The sequence below is a fragment of the Lissotriton vulgaris genome, chromosome 12 (assembly GCF_964263255.1).
Source record: "Lissotriton vulgaris chromosome 12, aLisVul1.2, whole genome shotgun sequence".
NCBI lineage: Eukaryota > Metazoa > Chordata > Amphibia > Caudata > Salamandridae > Lissotriton > Lissotriton vulgaris.
The window spans coordinates 145,474,216-145,487,085 of NC_141700.1; the positions used below are offsets into that span (position 1 = coordinate 145,474,216).

The following is a 12,870-nucleotide window of genomic DNA, read 5'->3' on the forward strand; positions in this document are numbered from 1 at the left end:
CCTTTGAGAAATGTCCTCAATGTGGAGCCAAGTTTCCACACGATGATCTGCATGAGGTGTATAACCTCTGCCTTTCACCTGAACGCAAGGCCAAAGACTGTCCGGCTTGAGCCTCTTTCCGTTCCAATAAAACCATCAGAGATCGTCTAGCTCGAAGAAGTATGGCTCAATCATAGATACCAGACGACCTCTTCCAGGAAGGCATTGATGTGCAGGAGCAGATGGAAGAAAGCACCTTCAGCGCCTCTGATGTCAATGAATCAGACGTCGAAAACATCACCCCAGGGCAACGGGTCGTAAGTACTGATGTCGACCCACCCATTCAAAAAGGCTTTGGGAAAACCTTCACCTTTGGGCCCAGGTGCACACCATGACAAAACTTCCCACGCCTCGCCTTCGGGCTCGACAAAAGTCTACAATTAGGCCTTCAGGCCACTCTGGACCGAGTCAGCCTTCCGTCGGTACCAAAACTCCATCCTCTGCACCGACTAAAGCGAAACCAAAAGACAAACCATTGTCTTCTGCGCAGAAGCCTGGATCTGCACTGGCTCATTCGGAAACCGAAACCAAAAGACACTCCAACTTCAGATCCGAAAAAATCCACGGAACCAGAGAAACCACCGGTTCCGAAACGCACATCAGAAGCGGAAAAAAAAATGGTTCCAAAAACACTTGGCACCTCCGATCCCCAAAAATCATCTGAGCCAACCAAGCAACTGGTTCCAAAGACTCCAACCAAACCTTCGAAACCCACAAAAACTCCTCCAGCCAAAACAAAGGAGCATAAAATTACTCCAAAGACTTTACCACATAAGCATTCGGACCCGAAAAAATCGGCACTGAAACACCACGCTTCGAAGGAACAACTTTTTGAACCTGATCCTACTCAAAAAAACTCCAGAAATAGACCCAGAAACAGGTCATCTTAGTATTAGTCCTTCCAACAAAAGAAAAACCTACACTAACTCCACTTCTCTTAAAGAAAAGAGACATTGCCACCTTTCCTTTAAAGAGCCCTTCCCCACCTCCACAATAAATTTCTCCTGTTCCATCTCCAAGACCAATACAATGTCCTCCACCTCCAGATACTGATGATACCACTGGTGACGAAGGAGATAATGAACCTCCACAAGAGCCTATTCATTACATCCCAATGATCCATGGGAAAATTATAGCACACCAGATGTTCCCGATGTACCACAGGAGGATGTCTATCCATCTAGACAAACCCCTCCAGAAGGTACTATAGGTTTCACTCGGCTAGTACACAGGGCTGCACAATACCAAGGAGTAAACTTGCATACAGACCCCATAGAGGAAGACTTCCACATGGACACTTGCAACATCCCAAAGGTCCACCTCTATTCTACCAATGCTAAAAGGGGGTAATTAAACAGCCTCCTGAAGTCTTTAAAGACCCAGTTAGAGCTAGAGTCATTAACCCTAGAATAGAGAAGCAGTACAAGGCTGCCCCAACTGACCCTACATACATTAAGGGACAGCTACAATTAGACTCCTTAGTTGTTTCCAGTGCCAGGAAAAGGGCAAACTCTCAAACATCAGGTGATGCTCCACCTCCTTACAAAGAGTCAAAATTATTGGACGCATCTGCCAAAAGAACAGCGTCGCAAGCAGCCAACATATGGAGGATTGCCAACACACAGGCTTTACTAGCCAAGTACAATAAGGTGCACTATGATGAGCTAGAGACCCTACTACAACACCTTCCAGATGAATATAAATCAAAATCCCATGATCTTATACAGGAAGGTAAAATAATAACTAATACCTTAATTCGGTGTACTCTTGATGCCACAGATACAGCCTCTTGAGCCATAAATACCAGTGTCCTTTTACGCAGACATGCCTGGCTAAGGATATCTGGTTTAAACAAGAGGTTCAGACTACCATACTGAACCAACCCTTTGACGAAGAACACTTATTTGGACCTGCGGTGGACTCCTCTTTAGAAAAGATGAAAAAAGGCACAGACACCGCCAAATCAATGGGAGCCTTGCAATCGCAAGCTCCCAGAAGTTCCTTTTGTCGCTCCTCTTATAGAGGCGCCCCTAGAGGCTTCAACATAGATAACCCCTCCACTTCATATAAAAATCCTACACAAACCTCCTGTACCAGAGGTTATTACAGAGGAAGCTACTGGGGCAATAACAGCAACGTTGGGGGCAAAACTACCAACACTCATACGGCCACCACCTCAAAACAATGACTTCCAATCGCTCCCCCGGACTATTCTACTCCAGTCGAGGGGGACTAATAACCCAGTTCCTACCCGTCTGGAACAATATCACCTCAGACAGGTGGGTGAGACAAATTATCCAATCTGGTTATTGCCTGGAGCTCACTGCAACTCTTTCTCCCTGTCGTCGTCGCCCCCCCCCTCCCCCACACACCCCAAATATACCACCCAAACAGCGTCCAATGTCAACAGAACATTTAATGCTTCTAATACAAGAGGTCCTTTCCCTACTGCACAAACATGCAATAGAGCCATTTCCCCTTCAGCATCAAAACACATGAGTTTACTCCCTCTACTTTCTGATTCCAAAGGAGGATGGAACCCTGAGGCCCATCTTAGACCTCAGACCATTAAACCTATACATGCAATCAGACCATTTCCACACGGTCACTCAACAAATCTTTCCCCTACTCAAACCAGGCGATTTCCTTGCCACTTTAGATCTCAAGGATGCCTACTTCCACATTCCCTTTCACCCTGCTCACAGGAAATATCTTCGGTTTGTAGTGGATGGGCAGCACTATCAATTCAAAGTTCTCCCATTCGGAGTTGCTACAGCACCCAGAGTATTCACAACATGTCTAGCAGTGGTAGCATCCCATTTAAGAAGACAACAGATTCATGTCTCCCCATACTTGGACGACTGGCTCATAAAAGCCAAGTCACATACTCAATGTGTACGTCACACACACACCACAATCCAACTTCTGCAGGACTTGAGGTGCCCACTAAATCACCTAAAGTCTCACCTCCAACCATCCCAGAACCAACAATATTTAGGTGCCACAATCAGACACCTCAAAAGGCCTTGCATATCCCAATCCAGCCAGGATAGCAAGCATGCAAGCTCTTATAACAAAGTTCCAACCGCAACACTCACTACCAGCTCAAGTGTTAATGCAACTAATAGGGAAGATGGCGGCTTGCATATTCATAGTACATCACGCAAGACTCCAGATGCACCCCTTACAAGAATTCTAAGCACATCAGTGGAACCAAGCTCCAGGTCAATTAACAGATCTGGTGTTGGTGGACGGCCGCACATATCACTCTCCGCAGTGGTGGAACACCCAAAACCTTTCCAAAGGGGGACCGTTCCTAGAGCCAGTTCCACAAATCGTGTTAACAGGCTGGAGAGCTCATCTACTACATCACACCATACAGGGCATGTGGACAACACTGCAAAAGCTACGACACATAAATCACTTGGAGCTACTAGCAATATTTCTGGCATTAAAAGCATTCCAGAAACAAGCATCAAACAAAGCTGTTTTAGTCCGGACGGACAATATAACAGCAATGTATTATCTACAGAAACAAGGGAGAACACACTCTGCAGCTCTCAACTAGCACAGAGCATATGGAGATGGGCAATTCCTCAACCTATTCCTCTTAGCCCAACATCTTCCAGGAATACAGAAGCAGATGGCAGATTTGTTAAGTCTTCAAACACAACAGATCCACGAGTGGGAACTTCATCCACAAGTCCTTAACCCGTTTTTCCAAATGTGGGGGCATCCAGACATGGATCTCTTTGCCACACATTTAAACACAAAATGCCCATGCTTCGCCGCCAGATATCCACACCCATTGTCCAAAGGCAATGCGATATGGATGAATTGGTCAGGCAGATTTGCCTACGCTTTTCCGCCTCTCCCACGCATTCCACTAGTGGTACGCAAGCTGCAACAACAGCCACTAACACTGATCCTAGTTGCTCCAACATGGGCCAGACAACCATGGTACACAACCTTGCTGGAGCTATCAGTAGTTCCCCACTAAAAACTACATCTCTCTCCACAACTGGTAACCCAGACCCATGGAGAGATCACACACCCAGATCCAGCACAGCTCAACCTAGCGATCTGACTCCTAAAATCCTAGAGTTTGGGTACCTAAATCTTACACCCGATTGTATGAATGTAATCAAAGAAGCTAGACGCCCCACCACTAGAGCCTCCTATGCAGCCAAGTGGAAAAGATTTGTGATATACTGTACCCCTCTAAATGTGTCTATTCAAAACATCATATGTTGCCAACTACATCTTCAAAAATGTAATCTAGCTTACACGTCAATCAGTTTACATCTCGCTGCCATAGCAGCCCTACCTGTAAAATGGACTTCTCATTATTCAGAGTACCTGCAATTAAAGCATTTATGGAAGGCCTCAAAAGAATAATTCCTCCCAGGGTACCACCCCTCTCCAGTATGGAATCTAAACTGCGTCCTCACTAGATTAATGGGTCCTCCATTTGAAACTCTACATAAATGTGAGCTACAATTTCTTACGTGGAAAGTTGCTTTCCTTGTAGCTATCACATCTCTCAGAACAGTCAGTGAGGCACTAACTATTCAAGAACCATTCTTACAACTCCATCATAACAAAGTGGTTCTCCGAACAAACCCTAAATTCCTTCTAAAGGTTATTTCTACTTTTCATCTCAACCAATCTGTAGAGTTGCAAGTAGTCTTCTCGCAGCCACAAACAGTAGCAGAAAGAGCTCTTCATACTTTGGACTTAAAAAGAGCACTTCTTTACTACATTGAGAGAACAAAACCTTTTCGTAAAACAAACCAGCTTGGTTTCCTTTTCACCACCACATAAAGGCAATCCCATACCAAAGTCTGGAATTGCAAGGTGGATTGTCAAATGTATACAAACTTGCTATCACAAGCCGAAACTTCCACTTTCTACTCCTCCACCCCACCCCCCCCCCCCCCCCCCACCCCCACCCCCCCCCCCCCCCCCCCCCCCCCCCCCTTAAATCTCATCCCACTCGCAAAATAGGAGCTTGTATGGCTTTTTTAGGAAACATTCCCATAGATTTCTGCAAAGCAGCTACATGGTCAACACCGCAACCATTCACAAAACCCTATTGTGTAGATGTGCAAGCAAAACAACAAGCTAGTGTGGGCCAGGCTGTACTCAAAACACTATTTCAAAATACTGCTCTAGATACTGGTGGTCGCCGCTAAAAGGACAGTACTGCTATGCAATTTATGCAGTGTGTGATCTGCAGCTCATATGCCTCGAACGGAAAATGCTACTTACCAGTATGCATCTCTTCTTGGCATGTAGAGCTGCAGATTCACACATGCCCACCCACCTCCCCGGCTACCTTTTATCTGTTCCAGTATTATCTTATTTAGATACAACATACATGGACATCTTTCTGTTCTCCCAAAATTCCATCATTTCCCTTCTTAGCGAAAAAACAATCTGAAGATGGAGTCGTTGCCCATGCGCACTATTATCCAAAGGAGGAGTCCGCTATCTCGTGACTTTCCAAGACAATAACAAACTGCAAACATCCGGGCCCAATACCAGATGGCTATCTATGCATAGTGTGTGAATCTGCAGCTCTGCATGCCGAGAACAGATGCATACTGGTAAGAAGCATTTTCCTTTTCATTAGGGCACTTAACAGTGACTTGTGGGACTGTTCTTCTGAACTTTCCAGGGCCTCACCCAACAGGTTACCTTGGGAGGCTCTAGGGCACCTGAGTGTAAAGGTGTGTCACAGCGTGGAGTGTCCCATTCCCTTTAATGGAGAATGGTTTGGTTGCCAAGAGGCTGTCTGCAGGGACTGGGGGACAGTCTGGGGAAGCCCACAGAGGGGCTCGACTCTTGAGATGCTCGGGCACGTGGGGGCACCTTTGGACCACTTCTCCTTGGGTTGTGAGGCTCAAATGCAGTGGTGTCAGATCTGGTGCTGGAGTTGCTCACTTTGGGCAAACCTGAGGATGGGTTTTGCTCTTGTGGGTCTGACGACCCTTTTGGCACAGTCAACTTCCTTGGACTTGGGCTCTGGAGCGCAGGTCACTAGGTGCTTTGAGGCATCAGGTGGTGGTGGTCGCAGACTCACCATTTGTCTTTGGTTCTTCTGCAGAGTGTCAAAGAGGACATCTGGGCCACTTTTGATGCTGGTCTTACTGTCCCTGAAGTCCCTCGACGTGCAGGTCAGTCTTCCTCTGCGTTGGTGTCCAGACTGGACTCAACCAGCCTTTGCTGCTGCAAGGAGTCCAGTTCCCTATTTATTGGTGTTGTGTGGCTTCCTGTGGTCCTGGCTTCTCAACACTTGGAGGGAGGATGGATCTGACCTGTAGTCCTTCCAGGAAGGTTCTAGAGGGTGGTGATAGCTGATTGGCTCTAGGCCAAAATTTGGTCCTTTTCGCAAAAGGACAAGGATATGTTACTAATGAGAGGCCTCTGGCCCATTACTATGCATATATGTCTATGTGACATTACTTTATTTATGTACCGGGGACTCTCATCCCGACGACTGGGAATGATTCAGGCATGTGAATCTATGAAAGATACCAATACTGGATAACTGCAGTTACAGGTAAGTAACGCATTCCATCTCCTGAATATCTAATTTTCCCACCTGTCATGGTGCTAGATGGGCAGGGGGTGGCATTCTCCTGTCCGGGAAAAGGCTTGGGTCTCATATCATAAGCGGCAGAGGACTTTGAAGCCTCATGTATTGATATGCTGATTTACCAGCTTTCCTAGTGAAGGAGGTGATCCCACTCCCCAGAGCAGGTATTGTTTGTCCTCATAGTAGAGTTCTGTCCTCCTAAAGGGTGAGAATCTCATCTGTGGTGGCAGGCGGGACTGGACCAGTTAGCCAGCACACCAGGGGGCTGGTAGCCTTTAGGGGCTACCTCTAAGGTATCCTCTGGGTGCATGTACTAAGAAATTAATCACTGGCATCAGTGTGGGTTTACTAATATGAGGTGTTTGATAACCAACATCATATGTTTCAGTGAAGCCTTTATGTAGCTGGGAAACTATATATTTTTTTTTAAACATACTTTGTCAGACTGCTCATATGTTGCAGGGCTCTGCACGCCAGAGACATCTGCAGTAGTAAACATTACATCAGCCGCAGCGCAATCTACTTTTCTTTGTGAGCAAGAACAAACAAATATATGACCGAGTCATATTTAAAAAATTCAACCGCTCCCCCTACCCAATGACCCCCAACTCCCCCCCCCCCCCCCCCCCCCCAATCCACCAAGTTCTACCCACACATTAAGTAAAATGCATAGAAAGAAACACTGTACATGCACACCTGCCTCCAGGTCCCCCCACACCCCCTACCCCTGCGTCACGCGACCCACCCATCACTCCCCCCGGAAGATCATCCAGCACCACGGGGGCTCAAGCCATAGGCCTCTATAATCTGCCCAGCGTTTCCAAATTTTGTAATGTTTTCGCGGGCACCCCCTGGCTACGAAAATTGGCTGCTCCAGCCTTACACGCCTTGGCAATGTCCCTTTTGGCCAACGTAAGGCCCAGTTGCATCAGGTGCCTTTTGTACACATTGCCACCCACCCCATCCATTACATGTAGCAAGGCAAACTGCGGTGTACGTGGGAGCTCCCACCCCAATACTTCGGATAAACATGCCAGTACCCCCTGCCAGAACCGTTCCAGGGATCCACAACACCATACTGTATGCAAGAACGTCACTTCCTCCCTGCCACAGCGTAGGCATTCCGGTGAGGCGATCAGTCCCGCCCGCTAAAGCCGAGCCCTGGTGAAATAAACTCTGTAAGTATTTAAATTGGTTGAGACGAAGGCACGTTGCTATGGCCGCACCTCTGGGGCAGCCAGAGCCTCCCTCCAGTCCTCCTCCTCCAGCTCGCTCACATCCCCCTCCCATGTCTCCTGGAGCTTCTGCAGCGTGGGGGAGCAGTGTGTGACCAATGATTGGGAAATGCGAGATATCTTCGTCTCAAAGTCCCCCATGAACACTTTTCCTTCTAGGGGACTGAACTCCAGGAGAGATTCCAAACCCTCCAGGCTGGGTGACTGGGCATGACGGAACTGGAGATATCTAAAGAACTGGGAGCATGGCATGCCAAATTCCCTACATAGAACCTGAAAGTACTTGAGTGTCGTGCCCCTTACAACATCCCCTAGGGTCGAAATGCCGATGTATCCCACCCCCGAAATCCCTGTAGTGTTGCAAGATTGGGCAAACTCCCGTTGGACCACAAGGGGGGTCTACCCAGTCAGTGTATTCCACCACCCAAAACGGCGCAGTGCCTGTCTCCAAAGTCGAAACACTACCTGCGTGGCCGATGGCAGTGCGTTCCGTAACGGTGCTGAGTAAAGAATAGTGTTGAGTGTGAGACCCCATGAGGGAGCGTTCCAAGTTGTAAGCTGGGTCCCCCCTGTCGCCATACCACCACTCATTGAGGACAATTAGGTGAGGCCTGGTAGTAGGAGAGGATGTCCGATGTCGCCAACCCTCTGCAATAAGTGGAGAGAAAGCTTGTGCGTAGCGTCACACGTACTGCACCACCCTCCCACAGAAACTGTCCAAGCACAGAGTTCACCAACCGGAACCAATTGGGCGGGATCGGATATGGGTGGTTTTGCAGCTGGTATAGCAGCCAGGTAAGTGCCACCATTTTGAAGATTGCAGACTGGGAAACTAGTTTTGACCAGTGCCCAATACATACCTTAAGATGGCTTCCCTGTTCACTTGTACTGTCAGTAATTGAACTGACCTGCACAGGGGCATTTCTGCTCATGCAGATAAGTACTCACATGTGATGTAATGCAGCCTGCCTTAGGCTGTAAGGCCTGCGGTTGTGGTGACTTACAAATATTACATGCAGTGTTAGGATGCCATGTCGTGTGTTCACTATTTAGAGCGCCTTGTCACACAGCCTGCAGTGGCAGTCTGTATGGGTTTGGTGCTTGGGTCTCTTAGAGTGGCACAATATATGCTGTAGCTCTTAATGACAGTCTTTAGTGCCTATGCCCTAGGTACCAGGGGTTCCACTTACTAACGACTTATAGAGGTACTAAAGGCCTGGTCAACTGGGGATCAATTGACTAGGTAACTAGTTTTGGGGCAAAGAACAGTGGCACTGGGACCCTGCTTAGCAGAAACCCAGTTTCCTGCACTACCTCAGTGCTGAAGAATGTTACTTCACTGCAAATGAGATTCTGTCACTTTTTTTTTCTGTGGTTGACGTTCCAAATAAGTTCATACTTGGATATCTGCAAAGACTTGTCAATTTGTTGCTTTATGATTTGCAAAGGTGGCATCTGAAATGAAATGAAAATTAAACTTGTATAGCGCGTAACTACCCTGAGGCCTCGCAGCGCTTCTCAATTTCAGAGAACAATTAAAAAAGGCAGTCAAGTAGGAGACTATTATAGACTGTGGCTGAAGGGTCTGATACTGATGAGGACAATGTTACAGTGCAAGCTGGAATCCCTTTTATGGATCAGAAATAGTATGTTTCTTATGTAGGTTTAGCATACTTCACAGGCCAGCCCAGGTCTGACTCCATCACAGCAGTAGTACTGAGTTGGCTTTGAAACCTGGTTACACCAAGGTCTGCCTTTTGGGGGATGTGCGAGAAGATTAGACACCCTTGGGAGAAAGGGTAAATTCCAAAAAGGCAGCTATCAAACTGATGCCAGACCAGCCACAACCAAGACCACTTCTCCAACAGAGGTTACCCACTCACTTGGAATTCACTGTGTCTGGGCATGTGCTGGATGATGGTTTCACTTCTGAACTAGTCGTTGACGCAGCATTAACAGGTGCCTTACCACAGTCTACTACCTTTAAACTATACAGCCTCTCACCTGTATTTCTCTACTTTAGGTAAGCAAATTTGCTTCAAAATTGGATGGCGATAATGTGCACAGCAAGGTACAGCAAGGTACCTACCCAGCAGGTCTTCATCCTGCTTTAAGAGGAAGATGTATTGTTCTGGTTGCTGTGATCATTCTTCACCAGGACATGCCAAGAAGCATAATTGCTGTTCCTAACCTTGGAGTATGGCAAAATAAATGCTACTGTTATTAGCCAAAAGAGCCTATTGCACTTAAGGGAGGTAGTAGGAAAATACTATTGTCTTATCGAGGTAGGAGTGCCAATGGTAGTAGACAAAGGAGTGCTGATGAGTCGGTTTTCTCGTCTGCTCACAAAGCGGTTTCTTTTGTTTGTTAACTCCCAAAGCTACTCTTGAGGGTACTGCAACACAAAACTGACAGTGCCATAGTAGCTGATTTCTTCAATTTATGCAAAGTCAGAGATGCACTAGTTGGATCTATTGTCAAATTGGAAGCCTTCATCTTAGCAGCAGCCCTTAAGGGTTTTGTGTTATCCAAGAAACTCCTTGTAATCTGAGAATTTGCCCATTTGCTCCACACAAGAGACAAATTCCAAGTTTTTATTTTTCTATGGAGAGGGATCATGTTGGCTTTATTTCTCAGAGTAAAGCATAGCTTGGTATTTCTGTTATTTTAAGAGACTGTCTAACCTTTTTTTAAGGTTTATGATGTATATGTAGAAATTAAAACAATCCAAATGCAAACCATCCGAAGATCTGCTTGGAAACAGGTTCTGTAATTGAATGAAGTAGTATTTTTGTTTGTGTCAGATATGGTGGATTAGATTTACTTTGCCAACACGTTGAAAGTGAAAAATCTGGCTACTACTTCCCATTGGTGAAGAGTTTGGCATTGGTAGAAGAAGGAAACCATGTTGATTCCCTTCTGTATGAGCCAATTACATAAAGGACAGTGTTCCTTTTTCTTTTATTTATAGCCTTTTCAAGCTGTATTGTATGTGGCTCAAATCGTAGATTTTCAGTTTTTTAACTGTATATGTTAAAAGCCAAACCCATCCCGATTTTTGCTTCAGTTTAGGATAACTTAAAGCTCCATCTAACATGATGTACCTCTTCAAATGGATCATATTGGTTTTATTTAGACAGGATTTTGTAGATATGTAACAGTATGCTAAAACTGGGTAAATGCTGAAGCTGAGATTGATGCATGAATTGGAAAGCCCACAGCTTTTCTTCCTAAATTAATAAAATCTACAACATGCTCCTTCTGTATGGCAATTCAGTGAGCACAATACCACCATTCCAAGTTTTCCTATACGTGATAACTATTGTAAAGACTATGATGCGCATCGGAGGGTTACTAATCTGATCCAGTGGCGTGGCATTTGTGATGCAGAACTTTCGACTGCTCAGCAATCTAAACATTGTATGTATTTTGTGGTACAACATTTTATTAGTGTGCTTCTTGTAGTAATTTTAATACTTTTAACTTTTTTGAATAGGCAAAGCATACACAAGAGGGAAGTCAATCGTGGGGTGTTAATGGTGAGACCGGAACACTGACCGACATGAAGGAACTCGGAATTTGGGAGCCCCTAGCAGTAAAACTACAGATCTACAAAACTGCAGTGGAAGTAAGGATAACAGTCTGGTTTCCTCGTGGTGGGGATTTTTAATGTGTTTTATAAGACGACTAACCAAATAAATGAAGATTAACTTGAAGTCATAATACTTAGCATGATAGATGTGATTTGAAAAGCAAATCACATGACGTGGCACTGACAAAACTAAACAGGAAAGACCTTTATTGAGGCATTGATACTGCCTGGCTAACTGAGCCATGCAAGGCACCCGAAAAGAATGGGATGTGTTCAAAGCATGTGGGGCTGTAGGTAAGAATGCTTTGCATACTCCTGCAATCTAATGTTGGATCCAGATGTATGCAAGTTGTTTTTCTACGAGTAAGTCTTGAGTCACAAGGTAAAGTAAATCCTCCTCTTTGTAAAAGTGTGCATGCGCATTTACTTCATTGCTAGATTGTTTTCTTTCCGCCCTCTGTTCAGACATGTTTTACTGCGTTCCGGTTCGAGACAGTTTTGGACTCCTTTTTGGTTAATATTTCACCCTTACCCTCTAGTTTCCACCTTTTGGGTTTTGAAATCTAAAAAACTATGGTCCACTTTTAACAGCGGCCTTTCGGGCATATGTTTCCATCCTGTTGGTTCTGCCTTAGAATGCCCTTCTGATGGGAACAGACTTCCATCCACTTCTGTTCCAGGTACCACACAAAGTACCTGTGGACCGACCTTCAGCAACCTGTGCTTGTCTCCTGACAACAAAGACTGCGAGGCCTGCTGATCTTTTCAGTTAAAGGAAATTTTACAGGACCGAAGGGAACGTCGCAGGGAGATGCAGTGGATAGTGGTCGAAGATGAGCCCGACCTCTTCGGACCACAGGATGTTAAAGAAGAGGAGGAGGAACTCATGAGGCCTCTGCGGGCAAGGAAGAGGCTTTTCCGTCGATGATTCGGACTCTGACTTAGATTCAGATGCAGGACCTTCCAGCGTACCGCTAGTACTGACCTTACTGCTTGCCACTGAAGAAACCTCTGGCTCCAACTGGACATCAAGCTCACAGGCCACTAATGCCAGCAGGCCGTGGTCCGCACTGAAAATCTGAATCTGATGCTCCACCCTTGGACTCTGCAACAAAATTCCACCTGAAGCTGATCACTAAGGTACTCGGACGATCTTCTTAATCCTTGGCATTGACCGCTAAGGCACCAAGACAGAAATCCAGCTTGGCTGTGAAGATTTCCAAACTGATTCTGGTTCTCCATTGGTGCCAATTCTCAACAAATTGCAGGAAAAAACTTAATCCCATCCAAAGGCAAATCCCTATACAGTTTCACACTGGGCATATTATGGCCAAAATGGTTCTTGTACCATCAAAACGCCAACTTACCTTCCAAGAGGCCATTGATCTACTCGTGTCATCCAA

The 12,870-nt window shown here is 45.9% G+C and overlaps 1 protein-coding gene across 1 annotated transcript in view; it reads left to right on the top strand.

The window, feature by feature from the left end:
- CCT3 (chaperonin containing TCP1 subunit 3) overlaps nt 1-12,870 on the top strand; it is a 201,329-nt gene that overhangs the window by 146,751 nt on the left and 41,708 nt on the right. Inside the window, exon 13 of the mRNA XM_086947621.1 lies at nt 11,372-11,503. Within this exon, the coding sequence (XP_086803747.1) occupies nt 11,372-11,503 (132 nt within the window). The remainder of the gene's footprint in view (nt 1-11,371; nt 11,504-12,870) is intronic.